Source organism: Melospiza melodia, chromosome 3, assembly GCF_035770615.1.
Source record: "Melospiza melodia melodia isolate bMelMel2 chromosome 3, bMelMel2.pri, whole genome shotgun sequence".
NCBI lineage: Eukaryota > Metazoa > Chordata > Aves > Passeriformes > Passerellidae > Melospiza > Melospiza melodia.
Genome location: NC_086196.1, coordinates 52,069,330 through 52,096,765, shown reverse-complemented (window position 1 = coordinate 52,096,765; position 27,436 = coordinate 52,069,330). Strand labels below are relative to the sequence as shown.

The following is a 27,436-nucleotide window of genomic DNA, read 5'->3' as shown; positions in this document are numbered from 1 at the left end:
GCTTAGCAGTGGAGCAGTTTTCTCTGGCAGTGATGCCTACATGGTATCTACTGCATTACCTCTGGCATAATTCAAATACAATTATTAAGAACCCACTTAAGCATGCAAGATGAGATAGCTCCATTACATAGATGACTATTCCCAAGGCCATTTTTCATTCCCCTGAACTCAATTTGAGTTCTGAAAATCCAAGACAGTCTTTGATTTCTGAGTTATAGATCTATCAGCTTACCTCTTTGGAGAGTCTGGTGAAAAGGTCCCCTCCCCGCAGGAAATCTAGTATTAGGTACAACTTTCCCTCTGTTTGAAATGCTGCATTAGAAAAGGATGAAGATGTTGCAAGTTTGAATCAAGATAAAGCTCCCAATGAGTAAGTCCTGTTGACTAGCAGTGTATCATTCATGCCATTGCTTCACTGTCACTTCAAAACTTTGAGAACCAAAAAACCCCATTTCTGTATAGAACTTGGCAATTGAGCTTTGGGTATGGAAAAAAATAGTGTCAATTGAGAGACAACTATGCATTACTGATATATTCTTTTCTGCATTAAGCACCTATGAATTAACAGTGTTTCCCACTCCATGGGGTATCAGGAGTCACTGAGAGTGAGGCATAGAGAGAAGTTTCCATGTTTGTGTGAGAGAAGAGCCCACACACCAAATGTTCTTAGAATACCTGTTCCAGTAGTAATGGGGCTGGCGTGGCAGGAGGCAACTCCAGCAAGACACCACATTCATGTACACATCTATACAAATTTAGGCCGGTACTGATTATTTTATTTAAATTCTCTTTCAAAACAATACCTGACAGCAGGTGAGGGTTTGGCAGACGTAAACACAGCAGTTACCCCACCAGCACTACCTACCACATCAGACTTATTTCAATGGAAGACTGACTGAAACTTACAAGTACTGGATGTCCCCTCAGCATAAATGAAGAATTTCACACAGGAAGCCTCTATGACTTTGTTAGCAACAGAGTCATAAGTAGGCAGGCATTTGTGTTGCACCAAAGTGTAACACATCTAGTCACAATTCCCCAACCGACTTAAGAACAAACGTAAATTATATTTTATTATAGTTACCATAATGAAGCTTGACTATGAAAGGATGGTTCACTTCTGCCAAAATATCTCTCTCCATTTTAGATCGTACCCGATCCCGAACTATAAAGAAAGAACAATAAGAACAGTGACATTAAGAGGCAGCATGGTCCTGGATACAGTACTGGAATAAGGTTCTGGCAGTCTGAATTCTGATTCTCACTCTGCTGATGGCTTGCATAACCTTAGGCCAATCAGACCACTCAAGTGTCCTCTATTTCTGACTGCCTGGTCTGTGTAGCAAGTTCTACAGGAAGAAGAACTGGTGTCTTTCCCTACAGAGAGCTGCCCTAACTAAAATGACTACAGCATTGCAAACAACAAGAAGGCAATTACACTTCACAGAAGAGAATGTTAATGCGAAAATGAAAACTACACAAAATTAATTACTTTACTTCATTTAAGATGAAACAGAATGTACCAGTCCCACACCAAGTCGGATTAATCTTGCTTAAATTAAGTTATTGTATTTTGCTGATGTTAGCAGCATTTATGACGTATCACTGAATAGCACTTTCTGGAAGTTATATATATTTACAATATTCAAAGCTTCCAATAAACCACCACCCAAACAATCAGTAACAAAGAAAAATTCCAAATAAAAATAGTAACTAATTATTTTTATGCGTAGAGATAAAGTTGTTGTGTGATAGCAGAGAGAAAAATACTTCTTGTGGTTGAGATGAATAGAGAGTAAGGGAAATCATAATTTCAGAGGTGAGCTGAGTTCAAGCTAAACAAAACTAATGCTCAGGATTTCAAACCAAAGCCATTTAGCAGACTATTCAGACACTGAAGAGGATTCAGGTCCCCACATTACCAAATCTTGATCCTAAAGATGTATTTGCATTTTCAGTCAATCACTACTTTATTGAAAAATATTGACATTTTCTTTGTTCTCTTCACAATGCCAATATGCTTTTCAGATGAAAGCATCTACAAGACATATTATAAAACTATTTCAGGTAGCAAAGCCTGAGATCTGTCATGGCAGGCATGTGTTGTGGAGCTGCTCAAAAGCTGAGTACTCTCAGTCCCCGAGTAAAGAACATACATAACAAAACCCCTGTCTATTGCTGTACTTCAAAAATTGATGCACAGAAATAGGTCCAAACCAGCTGATCTGAAAACCTTAAATAGCACAGGTGACATACTTGGGTTTCTTGCTATTTTGATACTTAAGTCAATAGTGATGTAAGCTTTACTAGGTCATTCAAACTACCTTGTAGAAAAATTCAAAACAGATGGAATTGCAGAATGGTAATCTCACCCCATAAGTAAAAATCACACATCCTACACTCACAAAATGCTTAACCTATGTGAAGACAGACTGTTTCTTGTGCTGCCCATCAGGGATGATGCCAGGTGGGAATTCGTGTTGGATAGTTGGGCATTGCTGGACGCTCTGCATAGTGCATTTCCCATTAAGCTTCATTGGGTAGCCTAAGGAAGGGCCTCCCTGCATTTGCACTGCACAGTTGAGAACAGGCTGTCAGAACAGCAGCACACCCTCCTCCAGCCATCATTTTACCCTCTCCACAGGCACAGGCCCAGCTGTGCAGCCCAGGGCTCTGCCAAAGCCCCATGCCCTGTTGTGGTGTGCTGTAATGTCCCATTTTGGCCTTCCAGGTCACTTTCCCAGGTGTGCCTATACGTCTCTCCCTTCCCCCTTGCCCCCATGCTGAGTGAGTCCTGTCAGTCAGGCTTAACATTCCAGCAAGGCATTGTGTGGTTGGTCAAGTTCAAAGGATGCCCCTATGCCCAGAGGTCATTGGCCTGTCTGGGTGTCATCTTCCCCTGAGACCCTGCCCCTCTCACCTGGTTGGTGGCTCACCTGTACCTCCCCTCCCCCTGTCCCTGAGCTTAAAAAGGCGATCAGAGCATGCGGTCCGAGTTCTGTTGGAGCAGGTCCTCATGTTCAGACCTCTGTAACCATGGAATAAACCTCTGGACATTAAACCCTCCAGCAGAATCCTCTCCTTTTTCTCTTCACCATCGCCTGAAGCTATTCCTCCTGAGGTAAACAGGATTCCTAACAAGCCTGGACTTGTTCAGTGCCCAGCTGCAACCACCAGCAAGCCAAGGTATCTCTGGGGTGATTACACCACAGTTGCTGCCTTTGGCCCAGCAGCGAGGGTCAGACTGGCCCAGGCACTATCTAACTGGTAATATTGGGAGCCTTTTTCCAATAGTGCCCTGCTCGCTGCTGTGGTGGTCACTGAGTGTGAACCTGTAATCCACAGGGCACCTTCTCCCCCTGCACACACAAGAGGCACACAGACCTAAAGACAAGGTGGTGTCACCACAGAAGACATGTCACTCTCCAGTCATGGCCCTGTACCCACTGAACCTGTAGCTGCTGCATTATGGGGCCACATTTCCCTTTGCAAACCTGTCTTTTGGGAGCAGAAATGAGGCTTGTGAAGCTGGAGGCTCAGCAGCAGGCCAGACTGTCCCCACCTGGGCACTGCCAGCCTGGGCCAGGGCCTCTCAGGCACCATTGGGTGGCAAGAGCTCTAATGAGGTTATGTGGCAGTGGGACGGGCTCTGCTCCCTGGGCTGGGACCCCCCTGGTGCCCCACCATGCTTCCCTCGGGGCCAGCTGGGTCCTGCCAGGGCATGGATGCTCCAAATTAGTGCTCCCATGGCAGATACCATTTTCCTCTTTAAAATCTTACCTAGAGAAAGATCCAGCAAGACAGTTCATAATACAGACACCTTACTGGACTGCCTTGGCCAAGGGCACTGGGCTGTAAAGCAATTGTGACCAACAGCAAAGTGCCAGTGTGAATTGCTGCAGACTGCATTGAGGTGCAGCAGCCTGGACCCTGCCCAGAGTCCTCTGGAGGTGGCTCAGGACAGCACCTGGTGATGTGGTTGCCTCTCGGAGTGGGTCAGTCTCTGTCTAGTAATTTTGGAAACAGTCTTCTTGATGTCACCAGGCTAAAATTGATGTCTGAAAGTTATTTTTTTTAAACTAGGAATGGGTTGTCCGATTATAGGTTTGCTGTCTTAGTGACTTTTTCCTCAATGGTTTTTTGTCCTTTTTGACAACTCTAACCAAAGTGCTGCTGATTCCCCTGACCTGAAACATCAGGGAGAGAAATCCCTCTGCATGTGTGACAAAAGCATCTATGTGCCACTTACAGAAAGCTGTTTCTGCAGGAAGATACATGCAGAAAATACACAAATAAGGTAAAAAATTTTCACAATCTGCCCAGAGATGTTTGGCAAAAAGGATTATTAATTGCAAATTATTTGCTCAACCCTACATTTCAGTAAGAAATGTCACTGCTTAACCAGGAGTGAAGAATTAATTAATTAACTGATAAAGCAGGAATAAGGGGAGCTACAAACTAAGTTAATTAAATCAGCATCAAAAAGTATTGCAGCTGGAGAAATAAATCAGTGAACAAAACGATGGCTTAAATTTCATCCATTACTGTAGCCATGATATTTTATGAAAAATCCCTTTGCTAGGATTTTTCTCTTGAGAAGCTGAGAGGCCTCAGAAACAAAATGTAAACAATGATTATCTGCTGCTGTGGAATGCAACAGGTGCATCTGTGATTGGTCTCATGTAGTTGTTTTAATTAATGGCCAATCACAGACCAGCTGTCTCAGACTCTCAGAGAGTCACAAGCTTTGTTATCATTTGATTCCTTTCCTTTCAAGCCTTCTGATGAAATCCTTTCTTCTATTCTTTTAGTATAGTTTTAATATAATATATATATACACATATCATAAAATAATAAATCAAGCCTTCTGAAATATGGAGTCAACATTCTTGTCTCTTCCCTCATCCTGGGACCCCTGCAAACACCACCACACATTACCCTCCTCACTTTTTTAAAACTCATCATTTTGCCTCAAGTGGAGCAAAAGCAAAATAGGACTCAGGTTAGGAACTTGCAACTCAATTTTAAATTCTTCACATAGCACAGGAACACAAATAAGATAAGGCAAATAGAATAGATACATAAAAGTCTCTGCAACATCCTTTTCAATTCTATTGCTATTATTTTAATCTGGTTTTAATACTGTCTGTTATAGGCTAAAGTAGAGAGCTAAATTCGAAATTCAAATCCACACTGCCTATGTCCATAAGACAAAGTATGTGTGTGGTGCCTAATTACCTGAGATATGGAGAAATAGAGGCTTTCTAAAAGTGATCACAGTCTCACTTCAATGCTTCTGCTTGGAAATACTATTTGCTTTCCTGTGCTCTTGTTCCACACAGTACTAAACTCAAATCCTCTAAAGAGCAGCCTTTCACGTTGCACCTTCATCAGCAGAGCATTATTACAACATAAAGAAAAAAACAGCAAAGTGTCTTCTTGACACACTGGATGCAGAAGCATACCAATAATGTCACACAGGGACTCCATGTGCTTTTCTTTTGAAATGCATATCCTTCTGTGAAGGTGATTCTTCTGGAAGAAAGTCCCTCTGTGGCACGAAATATGGAACCTTTTAGACTTGGGGAAAGAGCCATTACATCACAGCTTTACCACCCAGTCCTGTGCTTCTGCAGCAAAGGCAGAAAAACAGATCTACAGAGCAGGAAACACTTCTTTGTAGAAGGGCACTCTGAGAAATCAGTAAGAATGCAGACTGGGTTTTAGGAGTCCAGAGTCTTGAGAGTCTTGGGGAGGTCATTTTATCTCCCCCCCTTCCTTTCTTCCCCCTTTTTTTTTTTTTTTCCTTTTACATGAAACAACACATTTGGCTTTAAAGAAATCAAAGAGTTGCCTCTGTTTGTTGTATTTTAAAGTAGCCTTGATGCTCCACTGTTGAGATTCGGAATGACAGATGTCTCTAAATCAATACAACACTTTAGTATTGAACTTCCATTTCTAGTCTTTATCACCTATTCATTATCCTCTCTGTTTGTAAAAGTTAATTAAATCTCTCACTATCCCTCTGAAGTACTTCTGCTCAATTTTACAACAAAGAGAATTAAAGACAGATTGATGAAGTCTGATGGTACAGAAAAAATAATTAAAAAAATAAAATCACATAGGACTTGTCAGGAGCAAACATGGCTTCTGGGACATTCAATCTCAAAATAAAACCTCAGAGCAGTAACCTGAGCCTTTGTCATGTGTTCCTCATAACCTTGACCAGCAAGGAGCAGCCTTAATCCCTACACAGCCTGGTGAGCTGAAGGTGCAGCACAAGTTGCCTCCTCCCTATCCCATGGAGCCTCTGGCAGCTGCAGCCTCCTGCTGTTTTCTCACTGGGACACAACTTGGATCTCTCTGCTTGACCAAAAAAATCCACATATGCTGCAGGAGATTAAGTGTGTCTTAGATTTTTGGCTGAAATTAGCTGTTGGGCTCAACCCCATCATTAGAGAAACACTGACTGACAGACCAGCCAGACAATCACATAAATCTCATGTCCTTATGCAGAGGTGAAATTTCAAATTTTGTGTATTTTTAATCAGAACTGGGCCACTGAATAGCCACAGATTTGCTTATGCATAGCTCCCAGGTGAAACTGTTTCTCACCAGAGTCTGGGAGCTGCAGATGTGAAATGGTATCCAAGAAGTCAAATCCTATGGTGATGTATATCAGCAGCAGAGTGAGAATTACACCCCTCACAACCGCATAAACCAGTTCTAACTAAATTCATTAAAACCAGACTCAATAAGCAGCTTGATGAAGAGAAAAGAAAGCTGCCATCTGCTACAAGGGAATTTCCTCTAAAGATCCAAAAGCTACAGCTGGAAATACATCTGTTCACAACTTGTGCAAAACTGAAAATCTTCAACACCTCTGCATAGTTGCACCTGGAACTTTTTTTCTTTTTATGGAAATCATGTTTGATTTAAATTTATTTACCTTAGTGGATGTGACATCCTGTGAAATCATCAATAAAGTATTTGTTTCCTGAATTTGAGTGTAACATGCTCCTGTGCTCCATTTGCTTCAGTGGTACTGAAGTGGGACTTATAACTATTTTTATTATTATTACTACTATTGCAGGAAATAACAATTTCAGTACTAAGTCTTACTGACAGGCAATAATTACCTATACTCTAGGAATAGGCATAATTTCAAAATGTCAGATTAATAAGAAGGCTGGCCTTCAGATGTTCCAGTAAACACTATTCATCAGCAGTTCTGGAAATTATGATGAACTGAAGGAAGAAAATGGTTTCATATAGTTTTGCAATAAAAAAAAACATGTTTGAAACATGTATGAGACAGTTGGCCTTTTATCCCCACACAAAATAGATATTTCAGATTTACTTCCAGCATACAAGAAACCATAACACAAAGATGACCAGGACATACAGTCCTCAATCCTACTCTTAAATACAGTCTGAAGAGGGATGAATTTTCTTTCCATCAAATTTTTCTCCTATCTTCTGGGAGACTCTTTTTCCCTTGCAGCCCCTGCCCTGCAGTGCTGGCTAACTCACATGCAGCTGCAAAGAAGAGGCAGCACCAAGATTCATATTTCCTATCCATGGGGCATTCCAGTATCAAATGAGTGTCTGCCTTGTCTATGGAGAAGTTGCTAAGCCAAGAGAGGCAATGAAGAAGTTTGTTTTTTTCCTTGAGATGGAGATGATCCAGATGTCCAGGAACTGCTGGGTCTCTCGGGGCAATGAGTTTTGCTGCTTGCCTTTTAAGCTTGGAGCCCAGCATGGTTTAATCAAACCCTGCTGCCCTTTGCTCTGAAAACACACCTGTTTGGTGGTTTTACAGGGAGAGCTGAGTAAAGTTTCTGCATCACCTTACTCTGGAAGTGTGAAAGCTGTCTGTGCTTTGGCATTCGCCACAAATACTTCCTGCAGCAAATCATCAAAGGCAAAAACACAGCTTTTATGATTGAAAAGTATGAGGAGTGAACACTGGCTCAGGGATGAAAATGCAGATATTCCCTCTTATGCCAGCCCTTCTCCAGGAAAAAAATTTCCCCTTTATTCAGTCCCACCAGATGAAAAAGCCTTTTGTATTGAAAGGGGCATTTCCTCTCCTTCAGAACCTTTGAGTAACTACTAATTCACTTGCAAGACCTGGCAGAAGTGAAAGGGGGTGAGGGTGGCACAGGATCTCCCCAAAACTCTTGGCACACCAACTCAGGGGAAAGTGTCCCTGTGTGAGAGTGAAGGGACCCAAGTCCCTTCTCTTTCATTATGTGAGCCCCTACTACTTTGTTTAATGGCATGGTATGAAACCTTCTGCCTGGTCCAGTTCAGACGGTTAAGGATGAGACCAATAGTCTTTTATAAAATATTAAGTGAGCATTCCTGGAAGGAGAGGAAATGTGGTATTTCCTTTCTGTGTAGAATATATGTACTGGGATGCTGTCATTTACCACCAGGGCAGTTTTAGTCATAGGCTGAAGTAATTCCAGTAAATGTTTTCTGTAGGTCTGTTTGAAACTTGTAATTTTGAATATTTTTGAAGATGTTTTTGCTGTGGGTTTTTGTTCTCTAACTGGAACAGAAAGCCTAAATTCGGCAAGTTTTGCCAAAATTAAATTGAGAAAAATTGTTTTGGCTGCATCAAAGTACTCTTTGTTAAGGGTTTTATTTTATCTTTTTATCTACTCCTTCTTAACTCTAATTGTAATGCACAGCTACAAAATATTGTTTGAAAATATATACAATCAAACCAAAGAATTCTGCTGAAATGTTTAATACTGATATTTGGTCAAGCAAAATTTCCCTCAACTGTCCTGTTCCTATGGATAGACACTATCAGAAATCATCTTTTCTTTATCAGTTGTAACAAAAATTCAGAAGATGATTAATAAAGAAACCCATGAGGAAGTTTTAAAACAGATTCCCTATGTCTTCCAGGTTTAGGGTAAACATGCAAAGTTTTGAAGCGAGGTTTTTGCAATTGTTTACCAGCTTAGCTCTGATATGGGTAACATGAGGCAGTGGCTGGACAGTGAGAGGTTCCTTTCTCAGAAGGGAGGGTTTGGATGGATTTGGTCAAAGGACAGGAGGCAAATGTTAACATTCTCCCTAAGCTGTCCAGACCACAACTGCACTATGCTGACTTCTCACTCTAAACACTGCTTCCATTAGGCTGCTTGGATGTGGTAAACACAGGGCCAGTCCAATCCAACTTGTTCTAACAAAAATTTCTGGATGAACATTTCAGTTACTGAATTGCAAAGATTCTGGTTTCCAAAACAAATAACTACTGTATTTAAGGCATCACTGAGGAAGCTGGTATAATGGCTTATCATCCAGCACTGAAGGCACACTTCATTTAGGAGATATGAAGCCCTGAGGCAGATTCTGTCTGCAAACCACACAGGATGAGGTTTGTCAGGTTACTCATGCTACCTGCACACAAAAGAGACAGGAATTTAGAATTTAAATAGTTCTGTTAAATTGTGCCATTTAATGTTAACATTCAGACAAAACAAACCTCTGCTTTGCCCAGGACCTGATGGGATGCAGACATACTTAATACAGCTCTGCTGATATGTTTGCCTCATAAAAATGAAAAAGCATCTGTGAGACGGCTGTCTATCACTCAAGAAGCCTCCAGTCCCACCAGCAAGCAGGGTGTGAAGTCAAGGCAAGGTCATTTCCTAAATTAGAGCATAAGAAAAAAGCCTGCTCTTTTGCTGTTATCAACATGCTCATTAAAGCTTTGCAATCAGCAAGCCTTGGTCACGCAGACAACAACAACAACAAAAAAGGCTGATTTATTGTTTTCTCCTTTGACAAGAGAAACAGAGTCCTCAAACAATTGTGACTTGGTTTTCAGCCTGGACTCCACTACTGTATAGGGATTGTTGTGGAAGATGTGACGAAGTTCAGAGAGTTTCTGGGTGAAATCATGGCCCTAAAGCAGTCAATAGTAAAACCACTGTTGACATTAATAGGATCTCACCAGCTACATCTCAGTCCCTACATACAGCTCTAAAAATATATGTAGCTGCTTGAGCTCTGAAAGAATACCTAACAGAAAAGGAAATCTTGGATTTTTTCTCCTATGTTTCTGAGAAACTGCCAAAAGCTAAACATAAACAGTACTGAGCAATGACTACAGGGAGAGCAGATAAATATTTAAAGGATATAAACATGGACAAAAGAGACTTATTTATCAAAATAAAATGAAAAATTAATATAAATAGGAGGAGGCAAGTAAAACAGAAAAAGAGGAAATGTAGGCTGTATTGGGCAAACTGTAACTGCATGAACCCCTATAGAGCAGAGCAATGGCTTGGGACTGGAACCTCCTTACTGACACGTTTTAAAACAAAACTGAACAGGAAAAGTTAAATAACTATTTAGTAAGAAACCAGCCTTCCATGACTGCAGGGGAATGAGACTGCACTTTTCACTATGTGCTACTTTGCTGCAGTGACTCCACCTCAATAAAGGACATCTTAAAAAAACCAGAACAATCTAGATTACATTATTATGCACAACTGTTTGGAAGGCTGTCTGAAACACAGCATTTATAGCAGGATTAATGCCCATAGCATTATATCAGAACATTCCACCAAAGTGACAAAAATACCAGAAACCAAAAATTCATATTGGAAGTGAAGTTGAAAATCACAGAATCACAGAAATTCAAGGCTGGAAGAGACCTATAAGATCATCAAGTCCAACCCATGTTCTAACTATTCAACTAGATCATGGCAGCAAGTGCCACATCCAGTCTTTTTTTGAACTCCTCAAGGGATGATGACTCCACCACCTCACTGGGTAGATGATTCCAGTATCTGACCACTCTTTCTGTAAAATATTTCCTTCTTAATTCTAACTTGCATCTCCCTTGACGCAGCTTGAGACTGTGTCCTCTTGTTCTATCTGTTGTCGCCCAAATCCTCTGAATAACCACAAGCAGTTTAGTTCCCACACAGTGCTTTTAATTCTGAGGTCTTAGAGAGCCTTATCAAGAATCTTTGATCTCTAAGGCTCTTACCCTGTGGGTGATAGCTGTGGGTAAGGCAGAGGGGTAATGCAGCCCCTCTGGGGCCACCCAGCCCTGTGACCACCAGTCCTTCCAGTGACTGCTAGCAAACCATACCCCTCACAAACACAGTGCAAACTTCCAGGCTTCCTCAAAACTTTGCTTTGGAAGTTGCTTTCTTTGTGCTGGGAACACCATGTGAAAACAAAAATACAAAACAATACTTCTAAATGTACACTTGCAAATATTTCTTTCTTATGATAGCATACAAGGATCAGGATATTACCTAGCTGTATGACATTGACATTTTACATTTCAGAGCTTATTATATTCATAATGAAACCAAATTTGAACAGATAAGCATTGACAAAATCTATATAGAAGATAAATATTTAAAGGATATAAAAATGTAGGATGAAGATTAATTTATCAAAATAAAAGGAAAGAAAGGAATATAATTAGAAGGGGATATATGAAACAGAAAAAGGAAATGTAGGCTCTCTTTCAGCAGAAAAGTCAGTTCTGAGTTTACAGTGTTGATGAAGACAATTCCTTCTCAATGGCAACTATGTCATAACCCATACAAAGATCTGAAAGATGACCAGGGACACACTACAATTGTCTGAACAACTCAGGCTTTGCCTGAATTTACAAAAGTAATCTACTGCTGCTGAGAAAATGTCAGTTAAATTAATGTGCCATGGAAACCTTTTGAGTGTGTCAATTATTATTGCATGCAGACAGAAAATGCTATAGAGAAAACAGAAAGGAGAGGCTGTCATTGATGCTGATTGCTGGTCTCTCCTCAATCATCAAAACCTTCATTTTGGAGCAAACGCCACTGCCATGCGGAAGCTGAAACTGACATGTGTGACCTACATGAAGAATGTGAAAACAGAATAATTGCGCTTCTGTAGAAACAAATCCCAGCTGGTAATCTCCCACACTGTGCCATCTAACTTTCATGGAGAGCCAGCCAAGTGCTAGCACACCTCCAGGAGCAGCTGTGAACAGAATGCCTGCCCAGCTGTTTGGTGAAGGTTTACAAGGGATCCAACTGCAGTGCTGTGAGGGAAACCATCACCAGTGCAACTGACCCCTCCTCTGCTGTCACTCTGACTTCATATGGCATCAAGTGACAGCGCTGACCTCACTGGTAATCTGTCCTCATGCTTGAAAGGAAATAAGGTTTTTCTGCTGTTATGGGAACCAATAAAAGCAGTTGGATGCAACTCCCAGATGATGCTTACGAATTTGGTTTCCAACCAACTACAAATGCACTGCAGTTGCAGGCAGCTGAACTTGGTTAAATAGTAATTATCCTGGCTGTTACAAATGGTGCAACTTATTCAATGAAGAGAACAAACAAATGCTTGTCATATAGATAATGGATTTGTACCACAGCCAAAGACTTGCAGAGTCCATCAGGGAGGTTAAAAATCCCAGGGATATTTAGCTATTGTATTTTCAGTTTAGCTTTCCACTACAGCTGTAAATTTATTCAAAAGCAGAGCTGATTCATAGTTCTGATTATTCCAAATAATCAATGCATTATACACAAGACACATTTCCTAACAATTTCTTTGTTTGGAATCTTTAGCCATTAAATTCCATAACGCAATAGATGGCACTTCAATGAGGAGGGGTGTAAATAACATCTCCATTAATATCCAACTATTGCTCCTCCAAAGAGCAGCGAGCACTGTGAAGAGCAGGCTGGCATAACTGGGTTAGCATTCCAGCCATGGAGATGGAGCAGAGGAGCAGCAGTAAGGGTAGCTGGGTGGTGCTCATGAAGCAGGCTGGCAGCAGAAATGTGAGCACAGCCGAAGTCTTGTAATTCCTAAACTGAGGTACCAGCTCCCATGCTAGACACAGCCTGCCATGAAAGAACAGATTACATGACATAATTCAAAGGAGATGAAGACTAAGAGCATCTCAGTCTGTATTTGCCAAAAGAGCAATTTTTCTCTTCCTGTAATTCACAGCCTTGTGGTACCAACAGCAAGCTCTTGGACGTCAGGCAGGATTAAAAGACTTCCAGAGGTTCACTGACATGCTGCACAGCTGACATAATGGGTTGCCAGCAATAGCTTCTCTTTTTTGGCAGTGGGTCTCTTAAAATTAGAAGCATTGCAAGCAAGCACATAGCTTACAAAGCTCCTTTAAGACAGTGCAAGACAAATAAGATGCAAAAAAATTCAAGCCTCAAGACAAGACAAAAGAAAACCAGAAAAGTAGACTTTCATATGATTTCCATTTGGCTTACAGAACACCAGCTAGAAAGGCACAAGAAAAAGGGCAGCAGGGAAGGTAAAACAGTGACCAGTGTTTTGTTGTCACTGGTAAAGCCCAGCTGGCCTGGGAATACCCTGTCCACTCATAATGTGCTTCATTCTTAAACTAAACACATGGAAGAAGGAGTCAGCTGCAGGCAACCACCCTCCAGAAATCCTCACAGCACCATGGACTCACAGAATATGCTGAGAGTCAGAGGGACCCATCAGGGCACAAGACCAACTCCTGGCCTTGCACAGGACACCCCAAGAATCACACAATTTTATAAGTCCATCCACCCAAGCGCTTCTTCTAGGAACTTTCTCTGAATAGGACCCCTCAGAGGAACAAACATCTCAACAATCTGACCACTCTGCTGTCTTTGCAGCAAGACATTTCTATCAGTTTAATTACACCCCCTAAATTTTCAATAGTCTTTGTGGTAGAGTAGGAGTATCTCTGCTCTGAAATAACAAAGCACTCACAGAGGACCTGAAAGGTAGGACATGCAGCTAGAGCAGATAATGTCACCCCTGACTTACCTAGCATATAACTAAATCTTCTAAAATGAGGATCTAGGAAAAATGAACACTAAGAAAGGAAAATAAAAGATTCTCAGCCTACAGAAGATGGAAACTTCAAGATGCAGAAGAAAACTGCAAAAAGGAAACTGTTCTTGAGAGAGAAGAGATGAATTAACAGCTCCAGCTGTGGCAAGGCAGACACTGGACAGATGTGTGAGGAAGCATTTTGCAATAATACAGTGCTAGAGACAGTCTTAGAATGCGTTAGGCAAACATCTGTGAGGAATGACACAAAAGCATAACCCTAGGTCAGGGGTGGGCCATGGACTTCTTCAGGTGCCTTCCAGATGATGCCTCAGTAGCCGTGCGAGGCACAGGGCTCCCTCCCAGAGCACCACACCAGTGGGGTCACCTGGCACAGATCCAGGCAAGGACACGAGGCCTGCTTCCAAATGAGAACCACTGAGCCTCTGTGACTGTCCTGAAGGTCATCTAGTCCTCATTCCCAGGTTCTTGGCTCAGGCAGAACACTGTACACAGCAGTGACAGCCTCATTATTTTAGCTGAAGCTTCATGTCAGTCTGCATAGATTTGTTCCAATTAAACTAAGCTGTGTGTTTCTCTCCTCTCTCTGCTCTCCAGCTAGTGTTGATGAAGGGTGTGAGGGCTCACAAAGGCCATTGCACCTCCCACTCCTTTCCTGGTAAAAGGATTTTTTTCTATAGATAAAGTGGGATTGCATCACATTTTCAAACAGGATAAACATTTCACTTGTGGCTTCAGAGCAACTGCCTGTGTAGTCTCTCTATTCCTGAATCCACAGCAAAAGCAATTAACAGCAATCTGCTACTCGACAATAAAAAAAAAAATCAATTGTGATCTTTTCTGTAAAACAAGAGCCAATTTGGGAGTAACTGCAAATATCTGCCATTAGATATATAATGCAATCAATATGATAAAAAGAATAATCCAATGGAAGACAAGCCATAGTGAAACTCTTGATCAAGTCTATGATAGAGAGTTTGAAAAATGGGTTTGGGTCTGAAAACCTTTTAACAGTGGTACCTACAGGAGCTGCAGTTTCAAGTTATCTCCATTGCTGCTTATTCACCATGGCAAGTACACAGATCAATTCAAACTTGAAAGAGGTAGATGGCAAATTGACTGAAAATTATAAGATGATTTGAAAAATTGCTTTCTACCATCAGAAAAGCCATAAGTATGATGAACTACTCATTCCTGGAAAAAACCCCAAAAAACCAGCTACCATTCCTTTACTGTCCAGGATAGCCAGGGAGCAAATTCAGATGCAACCAGCATGAGCTGCTGCAGGTTCTTCTATTTAAAAATATCATTCTTTCTGTATTTCACTGACAGAAGAGTGACTCAATAAACATTTAGAACAATCTTATATAGTGTGATCACAGGTAAAGAATATATATTTTCTGCCAAAGAAATCAGCAGGTTTTTTCAGTGCTTTCTTCCTCTGACTTCAGATTTGAATGACCTTTGTCCTCTCTACACAGGAAAACCTGAATAATGCAACCCTGAGATACTGTTAAGGCCCATGGAACTGCTCAAGGATTAGAAGTCAAGGGCGTGGGCACCTTAGCCTAGCAAAAAGATGGAAAAATTTAAGACAGCTCTGTGCTATACCTTGTGAAAAACACAACATGGCTGCATTCTATGTCTTCACAGCAAAGTCTGAAACTTTGGCTTAAACCTCTGGGTGCACTAATAAGCACTGTGGTTCCAATCTAGGGAAAATAACAGAGTGTGCTGGGACCTGAGGTTGCCCCACCTTTTCTGCGGCACTTTGGGGCCGTGACTTGAACGGGCACGAGAGGCAGGAGGGCACTGGGTGGGCTCCTGAGTGAGCTCCATCAGGAGGGAATTCTGTCTGTGTGCTCCCAAACCACTGTGCTTGGCAAACCACGGCATGGCAAAGGGAGATGACTGGAACAATTCCTTCAAAGGCTCAAACCCAAGCACCAATGCTGTTGGATGCTAGGACACCCACCACACCACACTTTCTGCTGCTGAACTGCTCATGAAGAAAGCTGGCGTTTGCATCTGAGTCCTGTCCTGTGTGCTCTTTGGGGAGAATAAAACAAAGCTGTTTCAGGCAGCAGCATACCAAGTGGCTGAAGCTGCACTCCAAGGGGACACACAACTGTGCATGGAGCTATAATTTGATATTATTGTAACAGCAGAGTTACACTGGAAGAAAAGTCTGGACAGGAAAGGACTGGGAAATATTGCTGCATTTACCTACAGCAGAAATCAGAAGCACAGAAGTGTGTGCCCCTATCTGAATCAGTCTGTTTGATTGACAGGGAGAAAGACAGAGAGTTTTACTTTAATTTTTTACCAATATTTAGGCAAAGACTTGATAATTCTGCCCTGCTTTGGACAACAGGAAGAACCTGCTGTTCAGCAAAGTGAGCAGCAGTTTTAACAGAATCACAGAACCATCCAGGTTGGAAAAGACCTCTGGGATCACAGAGTCCAACCTAAGACTGAAGACCCCTATGTCAATTAGACCATGGCATTCAGTGCCACATTCAGCATTTTCCTATGAAGAAATTCTTCCTAGTGTCCAACCTAAACCTCCCCAAGGGCAGATTAAGACCATGTCCTCTCATCCTATCAGCAGCTGCCAGGAAGAAGAGGCCAACCTTTCACTACCTTTAAAGTGGTTGTAGAGAGTCATAAGTTCACCCCCGAACCTCCTTTTCTCCAGGCTAAACATTCCCAGCCCCCTCAGCAGCTTCTCCCACGTCTTGTGCTTCAGACCCTTCACCAGCTTTGCTGTCCCTCTCTGGATCCTATACAGAACTCAAGAGCCAATATTTTCACAAGGAGAAAGTTCAATTTTCTTTGGCAGTTAAGAAAACCCCAAAAGGAACAACAGGTTTTTGTATAAAAACAAATGAGCCAAAATGTCCCCTTGCTACAAAATAGAGAGCTTTTTTAACATCCAGTGTTAATTTCTTCAACATAATAGCAGTGGGAATTTTTTTGCCTCCTAACAGGATCTTCACAATGCACTTGGCATTATGAAGACACTATAATTTAATCAGGACTTCATACAATGCAAACTCCCACATGGTTTGAATTAAACAGATAATAAAATCTTTAAGTGATGCATGTTCTGTTTATATTTATAGGCAAAAGTTTTCCCTTCTCATCCAAATCTGAATCCAAACACTGTACAGAGTCATTAAAGAGTACTAAGTATCTAACCCAGAAGCTACAAGCTCAATGAACACTTCAGCAAATGCTATGAAAACAAACTTTCAGCAATGCTTTCTGTGGTTTTTGACCTGTTCAGTCTGCTGCATATTCAGGCTAGGACTCCCTATAATATTTACTGACACACAATGAGTTGCCCAAACACAGTTCATTTTCCTTATAATACAAAAACAGAGGTTACTCTCCACAGCCCATTAGAATCAGCCCTCTCTTCCTTCAGAAAGCAAGCCCTAGCCCAGCTGACTTTTAAGGGGAGGAAGGAATAGGTGGTCTGCAAATAAATTTGCAAAGGCACAGTAAAAACACAGCCCAAAAGGGAGCCCTAAGCACTGGTTGTTGAAGAACTTCTTGGTTTCATTTTCAAAACTCCCAGAGAAGAAAGAAAGGTCTGCTTCCTCAGATGGCAGCTACTAAATCCAATTTACTCCTAAACTGTGAGGAACGTTGGCCTGTTCCACAGCACTTTTTGACTCCTAGCCCACACAAAAAGATACATACTAGGCTGATCTTTACAATTTAGAGCCACTGGGAAATATACAGAGAAATCAAATATTTTTGTGCTTGTGCACACAGAAGTTGCTATTTCTTTCCAAGACTGAAAAATCAGTGTATGGCTATTTGTGGAGAGGAAGAGTCTATGTCTCAGCTGGATCTTTAAGGGCACTTACAGGTCCAGCAATGTTTATGTTTTTCTGAGCTCAGAGCCCTGACATTTGGAGGGTTACAATTCTCAGACTAAAGAAGCCATGCATAAGCAGCAGCTTCAAGGATGCAGAGCACATAAACTTTCCTCCAAACTTCAGGGCAAGGATATCTCTGCTGCGGGGTCTGGACTGCCCAGGGGACAGGACTTCCCTGAAGAATTTTTCAGAAGCGAGTAATAAGAGGTCCAAGAAGATATAAAAAATATAGCAGAATACTTTAACAAACCAAAATTTAAATGATGAACCTGGTTAAATACCAGGGCCTCTCACCAAAACACAAGGACTGTACAAAATAGAAAAAGACACCTTGAAAACCTCAGCACAATGGAGCAAGTTTTACCTGAGGTGAAGACTCTTTCTGAGTCCTGCTTTATAGGGTAAAATTGTCTACAGTTTCTCATTTTGTTGACATTTTATTCCTTTCAAACCAGAGGGAAACCACTAGATTCTGTATCTGATAACCACATTTATTACAGGGAAACTAAGTCACATCCAGAGAAAAACTGAAGAAGCCACTTTGGTTGGCATCCAGCCAGGGAAACCAGCACTACAATTTTACCAGTGGTTCAGACAGAAATCCCACTTTCCCTGGTAACATCTAAGTTAGTTGTTGGATTTTGGGTGCAAGTGATATTTTCGATTCTCCATCCCCAAGAACAGCCAAGCTCTCTGAGAGCCACCAAAGCTGCTCTCACAGCTCGCTGCACCTGTAACCACCACACACCAGCAATCCCCTAAGCCTGCTGGCTTAAACTCAGGGGATCATAAGCTGCAAAGCACTTTAGAGGTTTTTACAAAAGAGATTATCATTTCTAAACCCTATAATCACAAAAAGGTAGATTGCATTCTGAGGGTCAAACAGCTTCCAGTGCCAAGACTTACACACACCACCGCCAACCAGATGGGCAGGTGCAAAGTGCATCCTCACGATCCATCACATAACCCTCCCTACATCATCACTGCAATATTTATGAAGTTCATGAGCATTATGTCAGTGAATCATGGCTTCACGCCCCTTTCTCTTAGATTGCATGTCTGCTGCAGGAACGCGTCTTTGATTTTCAAGCTCCCTTACATTCCAGCAGAGCAACCTGCTGGGGATTTATGGGCATTTCATGGGTGTTTAATGAGGCTTGCACCGTAACCAATCTAAACAACTCTTCATCATGGAATTCTGAAGCACATTCAGTAAAGCTGATGGAGCCTGAGATACCTCGAGACAAATACTGAATGAATCAGAACAGTCAGCTTGCCCTGTCCCTCTGTTCCAGCTTTGCTGGTGAATACCAGACACACATACACAGAATAAACACACCCTGGTTGATTTCTGGTTCCCTCAGATTTACAATGTTATCAGGATGGGCAGTAGAGACTCACTGATAGATCTCTATAAGCACTGAAACATATAGATCAACTTTATTTTCTGTCAACTTTTTATCTAAAACTCTGATTTTAATGAAAAAGTAGAATGTTGAAAGCAGCATTTTAATACGGCATTTTAAGAGTACTGTTTAATGACATGAAGGGCAAAAGTCTCACTCCTGGAAGTTTTTTAAATGCCTAAATATCCTTGAGCACCTGGATGTCCCAAAAGGGCTTATACTTGCAAAGGAAGCTATTAAAGTAATGTACTGTAATACACACTATTTGACAGAGAGACAAGTTACAGTTACACATAGATGCAACCTTAAATCTGATGTATTCCATATCTGGCACCTAACACACATAACATCCTAAAACATTTTGAACAAGGTTTTCCTAAAGGTAATAATTAGAATGAAATGTTCATCTAGTTTCTTCAGAAAGCTTTCTGCTTTAAAATCAGATACCCATAAGCTCCTGAAAATGGAAATGAGGCAGAAAGGAAAGAAATTTATGTGTGATGCTCTCATTTAGAACAAAAAGTAACAGTGGCTTTTTTTCTTTCAAGGATCCATGCTGTTCCAGGTGCTTATTCAGATATATCCTAATTTTAAAATAAACCTTCATTAATTTAAGAATAATTTTATTTTCACAAATATTCGTCTGTACAGCACATGCCTCTGCAAACTTTCACAATCTAAACTGTAATATTCTGGAGCCTAATTTTCCCTTCACAGCAGGAGTGGTCCTGCTGATTAGCAGATCTTTTTCAAGCTCAAATCTACACATGTGATTGATCTACAAAGTCTCTTTCGTATAAAAAGCCATTTTTGAACTGTAAATGCTTGAAGAATTCTGCTGCTGCTTGCTGTGCCCTTTTATACTTACTTTTGCTGTTGCTGAAGTTGGGCTCATGCTAACAAGGGGCAGGTACCCTGGAAAGGGGCAGGAGGCAACAGGCTCACTGGAGAAAGCACCATTTTGTACTTCTGCTTCTTCCTAAACATTACCAGCCACAGAAAGGCGCCCAGGGCAGGAAATCCCCCAACAGGACCTACTAGGGTTGTTCCTCAGAGCAAGTACCATCACTCCTGAAGGTCTCTTACTTATCCAGGTTTTATTTCTGCAGACTAATCCAGGAAAAAAAATCAACTTTGGTATCCCATCCTCTTTTATTTTCTTTCTGAATTCTCCATTTACCTGCTTTGCAAATTTATTTCACTATAGAAAATAATTGTTGTTACATTTAGGGCTGTCTGGCCATTGCCAGTGGAATTGGGCATGGAGAGCTCTGAATTTCCTGCTCTGTGTGGTACTTGTGCAGGCTGCAGGTCAGGAAGCAAAATCATTCAGAAATTTGCCTGGTAGTGTGCGTTGTGTCAGTGAATGCTGAATGCAGTGCTAACATAGCTGTAGCTTTGCTCCCACTGCTAGACAGGGTAATAAATACTTCCAATTGGAGTGACTTCCAGTCTGAGTGTAGGTAGTCAGCAATAACACAGCACTCTCACTTAAAAGATGAAATTAAGCTGTCAGAAATATTATCTCTGTGCCAAAAGTTTACATGGAAGCTTACTGACAGCAATCCTCATTGTTGCTCGTCTCACTCACCCTGTTGCCAATGGGGTTCTGTCTTTATTTTTGCACTTTGAGTTAACTAGCTGTCAGTTTCAACTTATTTGTAGAAACTGGTGCAGGCAAATTAGTTCCTACCCCTGTGCTGGTTTTATCTTGAGATTAATGGGAAATCCAGAGCTAGCAGTCAGAGGGGTAAGTAGTCTGAATGGGAGAGAAATGCAATCCACCAAAATCACAAAGTAGCCTCAATTTTTGGATCTTGTGATCCATATTTGAGAAGACAACGAATAGCCTTTCTGTGCTATAAAGAACCACAGAACCGCAAAGAGGTTCTTGTTCTCGACAGAAGAGAAACTTGATGGAACACATTGGGTACTTTAAAACCTAAATTTTGACATTTCCTGAAATACTGCCACAATAAAGGTCTTTTCTTTTACAGTGGAATCTAGTGTTTTTACATATTTCGCCATCAAATATTAAGTAACAATAAAGTGTATGGGGATGCAAAAAAAAAATCCATCCCCTGTGCCAAAGCTCTTCCTGCTAAATACTCCTTAGAGTTATACAGAAAAAGAGGGAATACACAGTTTTCCCTTTTGGTAAAAAAGCTGTATCATCAAAAGAAACAGGAGCAAGTTTCAGGTACATCCTGGTGCCTGAGGGGTTACACAGACCTTGCTCAGACACCATCAGAAGATGACATTCCCCAGTGGGGAAGACTCTGACAGCTGAGTTCAGCTGGGTTTGGGCACTTCAGGGTGCTGTTCCTGGTTGAGAAGCCTGAGAATCACTCTGCCATACACGTGATGTGCACAGGCCTGACCTATTCCTTTGCATGTACTTGTGTCCAGCACTGTTTGTTTATTTACCCTGGGTCGTTCTGCTGGAATAAACATTCCCCTCTGGATCCCAAACAAGATAAGCACGCCAGCATTGCTTCAAACTCATGTTTTCCTGAAAAGGCTTTCTGAGGGGAAAGGACTGTCTAAAGGGCTGGTGTGCCCATTCCCCATCTAAACCAGTACCCAGAAGAGGGGCTGGCTCTGCCTGACACCACCTGCAGCAGCTCTAGCTTGCTTAACTGGTGGCTTTATTCATATTTTGGTTCCCCAAAGCAAGGCATGCTATAGAAATCTGTATTTTTAAGTGATCAGAACTATCTGGTCACTTAATGATTATTCTTTGCATTAGGACAGGAATTTAGTCACTACACTGCATTGCACAAAACCACACTCTCCAAGACAAAGCAAAATATCTGCTCCAGACAAAATGAATGCTCTCCTCTTTACCTGCAAGAAGTGTCAGGCCTTTGAGGGAAAGATCAGAACAGTGCTAAGTCAGGGAAACAAAGATGACTGCAACCTCCTTAGTCTGTGCAGGAGCAATCATTAAGGACTTCAGCTGAGACTGAACTTACCCTCTTTGCTTTTCAGTCCTGGGCTTGACTACCAATTTCATTTTTTGTCTGTAGCAGGCAGTGGCCCCAGAGGAGAAGAACCAGCTTTAAACATGAATCATTTGGCCCTGGCCTCCTACAGACCATGAGCTAGGAAACAGCATGATCTAAATGGTCTCAGAATGCCTCCTCACACTTGGGAACATGTTCCCATGGTTTTTCAGGCACACAGAGAGAAGCACCAGCTGGGTAGGCCATTCTGCCCAGTAGGAGCCAGGTTTTACTTTAGCAATATTCTCATTTACTTCAGCAACAGAAAGATAGTGACACTTAAATACAACTGAATATATACCAAATAGAAGTCCTAAAAATAACACCTAGAAAATAAAGCAAGCATGCAGCTGGGAAGCTGCAAACCTGTTTTCCTCCTCTCACATTGTATAGGTAGCATATTTTTAAGTTCTTTTTAGAATATTCACCTAGAGTGAGGCAGAATTTTGGAGGATGGCAGACACATTTATGCATTCATATACTGCAAGGCAGTAACAATGTAGAAAATAGCAAGAAAAATAAATTACTATGCAGCATAGAAATAGAGACGGCAGCCACTGTCACAATCCTTACCTTTTAGAGTTGCCTTCTTAAGTACCTTCATGGCATAAAGCTGGCCTGCATCAGAACCTTTTATCTTCCTGACTAGAAATACCTGTAAAAGCAGATGTTTTGTATAGGTGAGTACTGGATTTCTGCTTACAAGACTCACTGCATTCAACAGGAGAACAGATACTATGGTTCAGGAAATCTAATGAAAATTACTAGCTGAAAGCACTTCATATCTATTTCACCTGCAATTGTTTGAGCTAGCTTTGGAAATTTTCAGTTTTTAAGCCTTTACCACTTCACAAAAAAACCATTTTCAATGTTATTAATTGACCTCATATATTCAGTTAAAGATGGGTGAAAAGTTAGAATCAGTGAGTACATATCTCTTCATATTCTGACCAGCTTTACATGAAAAAAAAGTCTCATTTGTGTCTAGGAATGTGCAGTGTCTTAAAATTATTGCCATCAATTAAATTTAAGAAAGGAATCAATTTGGTGCCATTCATGCCATAAGTCATGAATAACTTGCCTAAGATGCAGCTGAAGAATGAAGTTCATACAGCTGAAAATCTGTTGCTATTACAAAAAAAGACAGTTTTTCCTGTTACAGTCTCCTATGCTTTGTATTCTGACAGTGTGAAATTTTAATTAAAATAAAGTAAAATTTGTAGTTAAACTTGTACTCTTTTTATTGTGCTCCATGCAAATATTTCTTATCTGCCCCTCAGTGCATCTGAGCATTGGAGGGGTAGTGAACAACAGGATCAATGGTTCAGTTTGGTCATTACAAGACTTTTTAATGACTGGAAAATAAATCAATTGGAAATAAAATAAACAACTCTTTTAGCTGCTTCTCAGGACACACTCTGTCTGCTGAGGTCAGAAGTGTGACCTTAGAAATTCTCAGATCTTCAGAAGTCAGGCAACAGTGTCTCTTATTTTTTTAATTTCAGCACTTGTGTTTCTGGACAGAAGCTGAAGTAAAGCCAAATGTAGAAATGAAAATATAGTCCCACATACATACAATCCCATATACTCATTAATATACAAATTGACAGAGGCCAGGTGAAATGATCTAACTAATAAGTGTCTATTTGGATTAAAAATTCCAATTATTTTATTAATTGCCTATCCAGGAACCATGAGGCCTTGTTAACTGTCTCCATCTAAAATATAAAAAGCCAAAAAATACGGAAGGAGTATGTTTCTAGCACAAGTTTTGCACACTGAAAGACTCTTCCTCCAAAAAGACTTCAATCTGTAAACAAATTAGATTTTCTCAAACCCATTTGAGTAAAGACCTGTGAGATGGGAAGGAAAAAACAAACAAAAACAAAAAAAAAAGAAGGTAAATTCGAAGGTAAATTCTCATTTCTCTCTGAATCTCTGAACAGCTTCATCAGGACTCCCACATCTGACAGCACCAGAGCTGCAACACTTGTATGACATGATCTGATAGGGTTTTAATCTGGATGCAACGGGCACACATAAGACTTTCTGAAGTGGTTTTTGTTGTTATTAACGATAAATTAAGCTCAGCTGCTCCAGCACTAACAGGAAGTCAATTCATTCAGAAGTTTACAGAGGAAAGTTGGGATGTTTTTCTGTCCAGGTCAAGTAAAAGATTTAATTTTTGTATTACATTGAAAAGGAGGAGGAAGTCAAAAGCAAGCTTTTCCAGACACTAGATTTTCAGCTGTATTATTATTTAAAAAAAAAAAAAAAATATGGGCTCTTTACCCCAAAAAACCAAAAATCCAAACCCTTAAGATAATGGTTTTCAGTAGCACTGCACATAAAACAGCACAGCATAGTGCATCTGCAGAAATATTAGGCTGCAGTTGTAGAAATATCTTGTCTGCCCTATGATCTTGCAAAGCTTGTAATATCCACATTGCTGTAATAAGCAAAATTATCAATTTCCATTACCAGTCACTAGTCAGCTGTTCACTGTAGCATGGGACAGGGCACTTGCCTGCATTCCCTCCAAAAGAGATGAGTCACGAACACTGTGTTCTATTTCAGAGGACATCAAAATAACCACCAAACCAGAAAGGAACAGAACAAATGAAAATGTGTTGCATTGTAAAATGATGTCACCTTTCTGATTATTCTTAAATGTAATGCTACCCATTGTTCTTGAAACCACCAAGTAACCCTGAAGTGCTAAACTGACAGATTATATTAGCAGAACTATACGAGTTTGCCAGAATAGCATGTGCATGTGGCTGAGCACGACTTTCAATTTTCTAGTTTGATATGTTTGTAAGGTTAACTTGAACTAGCAGAAGTCCCTTTGCTGTGCAATTGGTGCATCACCCAAAGCCTGATAAAAAGCTAAGCAAGTGCTCTGCGTCTCCAGAGTGCTGGGGGCACTCCCTCTGACACCAAGACATCTTCTCTAATTTAGTTCTTGAGTGAATAATTTGAAAACTTAATGGTTTGCATCCTCAGAGACACAGATTTGAACCATTAGCTCAAATACCAAGGTGATGAAAATGTAGGTGGTTGGGGACTGCATAAGAAACACAGAGTAAACCTCTCTTCCCCACGTCTTTGCTGCTCCAGGGAGTTTACCATGTTTCTCACATAAGGTATGGAAAGTGATTTGTAATTACATGCAGCTCCAGACAGGTACATTGTCCACACTCCCACTGAAGAAATCAGATTTCCTTTTGGGAAGTGGTTGCACAGACCAGGCATTTTGCTTATAAAATGCCTAAGGCTAGAAGGCCAACTTGAGCAGTACTGAAAATACATCAATAAAATCTAAGATAACCAGCAAACCATTCCTAAAATCTTTACTGCCTATGTATGAAAATCAACTATTCTGACTCTGTTACTTTTATCAAAGATGTTTCTTTCTGTTGTTCTTTACTTTCTTACACTGAGTCCCATAGTAAACCTAATTTTGATCGGTTTGCTTTTTTGTATTCATTTAATATTTAAAACTTAAATATACTGTGCTCTGAAGAAATTATTGAGTTCAAGACTTGGTATTGAATGTTAACTTTCTATATATCTCTCATCTCAGGGAACTTCTAATAGGTTTAATTATCAATTTAATTCTAGAATAACCAGGAAGTTGATAAACACTCTTAATATAGCTTCCTTTAGGAATAAAAATAAAGGTTCTGATTAGAAAATATGTCCTTAAAACTCTACAGAATAATATAAGGACTTTGATGCCTAGCTTCAGCTAGGTTCACTCTTCCAAAGGTTTCAATGCCTTATTTAACGACATTAGAAAGACTTTAAGGCTGAATTGACTTTTCCTCCTTTCTCACCATCTTTCCTTCTGGTTCTCATTTCAACCAACATGTCCTGCTGAAGAACTTTCTTTGGAATTAAGAAAATCCTTATTATTAAGATATGTGGCAAATGTTACTTCTCCACAAATTAGCTTGCGGTTACCCCATACAGGCAGGGTTTTCCCCCATGCTCTTGCTATGATTACTGTATTCTGCACTGGGCTTTATCTCCAGGAGTTTACAAAGCCTCTGAGTGTGAACTAAACAGAAATCTGGGACTTGGAAATGTCCTTGAGGGTGCCCTCAGTGGGAACTGTGCAGCTAACATTTAAGTCTTTGAATGTTCCTATTTACACCCTCCAACCAAGCAGCAGTGGCACACTCACCTCCCTGGTGGATAGATAATCCATAAATATAGTTTATCACTGTGTGTAAACAGTGATGCTTGACTAACAATCATCGTGCTCATTGGTCCAGGTCCAGAGCCATAGCTGCTGTTTTCTAAACTGGTTCATTTGCAGAAACCCAGCTAAAAGACTGAAGCATGACTAAAATGAAGAGAGAAGGGCTTTCCTTATCTGCCTTTACAATATAATTTATATATGGACAATGTCAGCAATGTAAATGAACTCAGAGAAAGGACACAACATTTTCAGTGCTGCCTTGGGTGATTAGATGACAATTAGAATTACCTTTCCGTATGAGCCTTGTCCTAATACTTTCAGCAGCTCAAACTGAGAAGGATCTGCTTTTTCAAAACCTTCCTTGACATGATGACTGATGTCTATTTCCTTCACAATACCTTCTTCCTGCAAAGGAAAAATAAACAAAAAACCAAAACCCCCAAATCAGAGCCATTATCTTAAGGAAACATATTGTTTATTAAAATCTTGTCTTCTGTAATGCTACAGTCATGTAGCAAATTTTGAAAATAGAAACAAATGCTGGTCTAAATAGTCCTCGTGCCTTTTACCAGCTGGGGAGAGTAATTGTCAGGACATCCAGACCTGGCAATTCTGTTTATTAAGCCTCAAGATATGACTAGATAAGGACAGATTACACAAGCTGAAGCCAAAAATACACTGCAGAGCTTGGTGTGCCCATCAGAGACCTTGATAGCAGAGCGGCATGTACTCAAATCTGCATGGGAGAGGCTCCATCACGCTTCTCTCTACATACTTTCTCAGCTTTCCCTCAAATCATCATTTAAGTCAATCTTAAAAAGCTTCCTTAGTCTTAAGCAGTAATTCTTCTAATGAGCAGGCAACAAGGAAAGACATTGTACATTGCTAAAAGAGCCCTTTCCTAATTACCTCAGAAATTGGAAAGTTACTGCTGGTAACCATTTAAACAGAAAACAAATTAACGATTAGATGTAAAATGAAGAGGTGGTGGGAGAAGACTGACACACACTTTGTTGCTTGCAAGAATTAGTTTTTTATGCTTTGGGTCTGTCCAGGTAATTTTGTGAAAATCTT

General features: G+C 40.6%; 1 protein-coding gene across 2 annotated transcripts in view; it reads right to left on the bottom strand.

Annotated features, from left to right (window-relative positions):
* The window catches only part of RPS6KA2 (ribosomal protein S6 kinase A2), a 275,176-nt gene that overhangs the window by 66,833 nt on the left and 180,907 nt on the right, over positions 1-27,436 (bottom strand). For both annotated transcript variants that reach the window (XM_063151755.1, XM_063151756.1), the window contains 4 exons: positions 26,651-26,767; positions 22,729-22,810; positions 1,085-1,165; positions 233-312 (listed from right to left, as the gene is read on the bottom strand). In XM_063151755.1, the coding sequence (XP_063007825.1) occupies positions 233-312; positions 1,085-1,165; positions 22,729-22,810; positions 26,651-26,767 (360 nt within the window). The remainder of the gene's footprint in view (positions 1-232; positions 313-1,084; positions 1,166-22,728; positions 22,811-26,650; positions 26,768-27,436) is intronic.